Source organism: Octopus bimaculoides, chromosome 2 (genome assembly GCF_001194135.2).
Source record: "Octopus bimaculoides isolate UCB-OBI-ISO-001 chromosome 2, ASM119413v2, whole genome shotgun sequence".
Lineage (NCBI taxonomy): Eukaryota > Metazoa > Mollusca > Cephalopoda > Octopoda > Octopodidae > Octopus > Octopus bimaculoides.
In genome coordinates, this window is record NC_068982.1 from 121,543,061 (window position 1) to 121,549,426 (window position 6,366).

Genomic DNA, 6,366 nt, shown 5'->3' on the forward strand with positions numbered 1-6,366 from the left:
ATATATACATACATGTATTTACATATCTATATATTGCGTGTGCGTGTGTGTGCACGCGTGTCTATGAATGTACATACGTGTGTGAACATATATATAATATAATATATATGTATGTATGTGTATATATATATTCACACACACACACACACACACACACACACACACACACATACACACACACACACACACACACTCACTCACATATACATGAACAACATAGTCAAGTACAGATACATTAAATACCATGCGACATAAATTCATGATTTATTTAAAATATTTCTGTCTCTAGAGGATGTCACAATTGCCAAATGGTGATTGAAATCAACCCCGTATTTGAAATGGAGATAACATCATGAATCAAGAATTTTCTAAATTTAACAATCCATTAAGGAAAAAGACTGGCTTATATTTATTAGAGAAAAAGGCTGTCGTGGACACGTGTTTCCGCTGCAATAGACATCATCAGTAACGCATTTGATGGTGTCAACAAAAGGTCCATGTTACACATCCTGTCGGACTATTGTATCCCAAATAAGACTGCCAAAGCCACCAACGTCATTTATAAAAAAAAAATCATCAAACATTATGCAAAGCATAGACGGTCCCACTAAAGTGTTTTCAGCGTTTGTAGGAATCGTTTAGGGAGACACCCTAGACCCTTTTCTCTTGGTGATTTTAGTGAGTTACATACCTAGGAAAAATCTTGGCACTAACAAAGACTAAAGCTTCGCTATCAAGCAGAAGCAATCCTGATGCTAGAAGAGCGTAGTTCGGCAATACACACACACACACACACACACACACACACACACACACACATGATATTCGGTGGAACTAAGTCTTGCCTGATGATCACAACGGTGTAAAACTCATGTCGCGAGACAAACTCAGTATTAATAAAAAGATATGATTCCTCTCCGACATGTATTGAACACTTTTCTCCCATTCGTCCGACATTAAACAACGTACATATATATATATATATATGTGTGTGTGTGTGTGTGTGTGTATATATATATATATATCATATAATATAATGATAATATGATATAATATAATAATACATAATATGTCCCCATACACACATGCACGTACAATATATACATAGGTAGGGCGGCGAGCTGGCAGAATCGTTAGCACGCCGGGCGAAATGCTTAGCGGTATTTCGTCTGCCGTTACATTCTGAGTTCAAATTCCGCCGAGGTCGACTTTGCCTTTCATCCTTTCGGGGTCGATAAATTAAGTACCAGTTACGCACTGGGGTCGATGTAATCGACTTAATCCGTTCGTCTGTTCTTGTTTGTTCCCTCTATGTTTAGCCCCTTGTGGTCAATAACGAAATAGGTATTTCGTCTAGCGTTACGTTCTGAGCTCAAACTCCGCCGAGGTCGACTTTGCCTTTCATCCTTTCGGAGTCGATTAAATAAGTACCAGTTACGCACTGGGGTCAAAGTAATCGTCTGAAATCCTTTGTCCTTGTTTGTCCCCTCTATGTTTAGTCCCCTGTGGGCAATAAAGAAATAAATATATACATAGGTAGAAAGACATGTAAATATATTTTAACATATTTCAATGTTAGGTGAAAAATCATAGAGGTTGCAATAAACTGGGTATATATACCTGAGACATGATGTCCAGTGGGGTAGAATATGTTGGGCAATGTTAATATGGGGTACATTTCTCACAAGTACCCCGACCAAAAACATACCTACAGGCAAAAGAAAGAATTACATCATTACCATATACTACGACATAGATAACTGGTTTATATCGTGTGGTGTGTTTATATGTGAGTGGGTATGTTTCTGTACTTGTGTTCTCATATATGTGTGTGCCTGTGTATGCGTGCGTGTGTGTGTATGCATGCGTGCGTGTGTGTATTCCTGTGTAACTGTGAATGTATGTCTGTATGTATCCCATTTCTGCGAGATGTTTCTGTGTAACTGTGTATATTCTTATATGCGCGTACTTGCATGTATGAGTGTGTATGTATGTGCGCGCGCACGCATGTGTGTGTGTGTGTGTGTGTGCACGTCTGTGTGTGTGTGTGTGTGCGCGCACATCAGTGTGTGTGTATGTGTGTGTGTGTGTGTGTGTGTGTGTGTTACTCTATAAGACACCCAATCAAGCAACTAGAGAAGAGGAATAGTTGAAGGACTTCAAAAGAAAAAAAAAAAAAAATGAAAATATGACTGTTTATGGCAGTGTTTGTCTCTTTATCATGTCTCTTATTTTATCTCATCTCCCACCTTCCTATCTGTCTTTATCTTACTCTATTATCACTGTAAACTGCTGGCACTTATTTGTCTAACAAAGAAAGTCAACAAACACCCCCCCCCACACACACACACTAAATAAATAAATAAATACATAAATAAAACAGACTATCGCACAATGCAATACCAAGTATGATAATAATTCTGAGATTTGAGTGTTTATCCAATATCAAACAAAAGAAAGCACAGAATAAGTAGGAGTAGCCAGCAGGAACTCGCAAATATAAAACAAGGTAACAAATACTCACTAAAACATAAACTAAGACAAATCATTAAAAAAAAGAACGGAAGTACTGCTGATGTCTTCCGCTAAGTGCTTGGCTCCAAACAATGATCTTTTGCCTCACGAAGCTGCACGGCAGTCAAAAGAACGAAGAACCATCAGATAACAACCAACACTCGAAAAGGCAAAGACAGCACATCCACAACGATGCAACCTTTGTTTTGTATGTATGTATGTATGTATGTATGTATGTATATATATATATATATATATATATATATATATATATATATATATATATACATACACACACACATGCTACTACACACATGCTACCACACACATGCTACCACACATATGCACACACATCTCATATAAGTATGTAAGTATGTATGTATGTATGTATATTATCAACCTACAAATCTCTCTTTGAAATTCACTAAATTCAGCCACTACTACACTTATATTACGAACTCGATACGAAGAACATACGGCGGCTATAAAAACACCAACAACAACACTCTACACACCATACTTGTTTCTTTTGGGATCGAACACGAGATGCTATGATACACATGTCCATACACACACACGCATGCGCACGTACACACGTGCACACACATTAGGATATCTAATGTATGCACGTATACCCACGATATAACATGACTGCATTACACGCATATAAAGGGCTATATTATTAATGTGCCATTTAAGAGTGTGTCATTTAAGGTAAATTCAATTCTTATATCTAGCAAGTCGAGCAACCATGTAGATATTCCCTTGTAGTCTCGTACGAAGCTTATATGAGGACCAAGAAGAAATAAATCAGTATTTTCAAGAATGTCATTCTTAGGAATTGAAATACTCAGTTTTTTAGCGATATGACATTCTTGATGAAAACAAAAATGGTCATAAGAGTGGGAAAAGGGCTAAGCTGCCTTAGGAACTTTTGAACCCAGAACCCAGAGTAACAGTTATTCACTGGGACAGGAACCGTCATAAGTGATTAATTTATATTTATAAATGAGATTGTGTGGTATTCTTGCATTTCTTAGGAATATCAGTGCTGAAAGTGAATCGAAGTCGCTTCTGATCGAAAGCAAAACTACATCACAGTCTAGTCTTGTCGGCTTTTAGCTCTTGGGCACCAAATTTAGATACTTGTTTTACGAAGTACTAAAGCCTTATATTTTGGAACAGCTCAATAAATCGATCCCATTATTCTCTAGAATTATATTTTATCGACACCGGAAGGATGAAAAGCAAAGTCGACTCCCCAGCGGGATTTGTATTGAGTGAACATTTTAAGGAACTTAACTATATAGCGCATGGCCTTTTATCTGTGGATTTTGCTCTCCATCATTCTCCATTGATATAACAGGAATAATTTCTTTTGTTAGTAGAAGACCATAAGTTTTGTAAAGAAGAAATGGTCAATTCTATTGAACAAGTACACAAGTGGCACTGCTTGTTTTATCGACCTTGCATAAATGAAAGACTAATCCGTCCCTAACAGGACTTGAACTCAGGATGTTGGTAGATGAAGCCAAATCCTCTAAATCATTTAGTTCAGCACACTATCAATGGTGTGTTTCCATATCTCTTTCTCTACTATTTTCATTTGTTCAGGAGATACATTCTGTGATATTGTTATATTTCGGGACGGTCACTTTTTTTTTTTGCCAAATAAATACACGCACTATATATTCGTTCTTCACTTCAGCTTTATTATTGTTTTTATTTTAGTGTCTAAAATAAGAACAATAATAAAGCTGAACTGGCAAAAAAAAAAAATTATCATCCCTAAATATAACAATATCTGTTTCAACATACGATTTCACATGAAGAATCTTGCAAAATCCTATGATATCTGTCTTTTCATGAGCTTCAATAAATTCACTGAACTGAATTTGTATTCAACTAGGAAACAAAACTATGTCACAGACTCACATAGGGCTTACATCAATCCAACAGCACTTAAAACAGATGAGGATTAGATTCATATGCAGCAAACCCCACATCATATTGAGTGATATCTGCAAGTAATGAGATTTGTATTTGATTTATACAAAATTCAACACTGCTATGATTCTGGGAAGATTAGGATAACGCTCTTCTGAAATAAGAATAAGGACAACTAAAAAATGACGTTTCCACGAAGGAAACAGCAGGAAGTGAAAGTTATAGTCGTATTTAACTGTGATCGGAAATATTACGTCAACGATATTCTTGTTCTATGCAAATTAGCATTTTTTTTTGGGGGGGGGGGCAAAGCACATATAAATTGACGGAATTACAGATTGAGGTTGGGGAATCATATTTTGCTGGGAAACGATTTAGTATTAAATTCTATTTAAGCAGTTTCTTCTTTAAACATGAAGAAAAAAAATTTCCCAGAGGTTTGTCAGTTTTAGAACAGAACTACAATATTTGGTGTTCTATGAGATTAACTGTTGAAGAATTAACGGAAGATAAGAAGCTGGGGCGGAGCAACAGTAACAAACAAAACTATAACGACATATAGAAGTTGCTACAGAAATATCAGCATTATATTCAGTAACAAAGAGACGACGACGACGGTGACGGCTGCGGCGAAGAAGAAGAAGAAGAAGAAGAAGAAGAAGAAGAAGAAGAAGAAGAAGAAGAAGAAGAAGAAGAAGAAGAAGAAGAAGAAGAAGAAGAAGAAGAAGAAGAAGAAGAAGAAGAAGAAGAAGAAATCAACACATTGAACAAGAAAAAATGCAATAGGAACAACACAAAATAGAACTACAACAACAGCTCCAATAAAAATTGGTATATCAGATATTATCTATCAGTTATTAATAAATGGCTGGGGGCAGAACGAAACGGAGCACGTATCATTTTCTTTATATTTTATTTCCAAGAAATCAGAAAAAAACCCAGAAATGCTGAAGTATTATGACAATGAACAATCACTGTTTCAGAAATATTATATCAATCGTCTCTGATTGGCCTGACTGACTCAAGCAAAGGCAATCTGATTGGTTACCAATATGGAAGCAGCTGATTAGTAACTATTTTAACATGCTATATATTTTACATTATTTCTTGTACTTTTATATGCATTATTTTTTTTTATTTTAGTAGGATAAGAAATGTGGGAGATGGAAGAGTATGCTTAAAAAAAAATTTCCAACTAGGTTGGCGTATTTAGTTATATAAGAAAATAGGATCAATTGTTGATTAAGGATCATCCAAAGCAGATTGTGCTTTAAAAATGGACAGAAAATTAGATTTGATTAGAGGAAAAGAAGTTTCTTTGAAATCTGTCAGATGTAAAGATAATATATATATTTTACCCCTTTTTATTCCTTGAAAAGAGCCTAATTTTCTGTGATATGGAGTCATGGTAGGACTCTTTTGTCTGGAGGTTATTTTCTTGTAGCTTCAAACATAAATACTTTATCCATTCTCTTTCACAAACGTTTCTTTTTTTTTGTCTGGTTGTTTTCTTGCATGTTTTTTTTTTGCTCTCTTTTCCTCGTTCACTTATCCAATCTCCCTTTCATTCTCTCAGTCTCTCTCTTTATCTAGATGTTTCTCCTTTTATTAACATCTTTTCTTTTATATTTGACTTCAAAGTCAAATTTTATTTTTTACCAATAATAGTTACTGAACTACGTTGCAAGTATAGCATATGAAGGAAAAAATTATAGCATACATACATACATACATACATACATACATACATACATGTAAATGCATATTCATGTATACATACATATATATATGTATATATATATATATATATATATATATAGATAGATAGATAGATATAGATATATATATAGATAGATATAGATATATAGATAGATATAGATATATAGATAGATAGACATATATATA

At 34.9% G+C, this 6,366-nt stretch overlaps 1 protein-coding gene across 2 annotated transcripts in view; it reads right to left on the bottom strand.

Moving 5' to 3' along the window:
• Positions 1-6,366, bottom strand: part of LOC106876557 (sodium/hydrogen exchanger 9B2) — a 74,027-nt gene that overhangs the window by 42,457 nt on the left and 25,204 nt on the right. For both annotated transcript variants that reach the window (XM_014925153.2, XM_052965556.1), the window contains exon 2: positions 1,621-1,708. In XM_014925153.2, the coding sequence (XP_014780639.1) occupies positions 1,621-1,708 (88 nt within the window). The remainder of the gene's footprint in view (positions 1-1,620; positions 1,709-6,366) is intronic.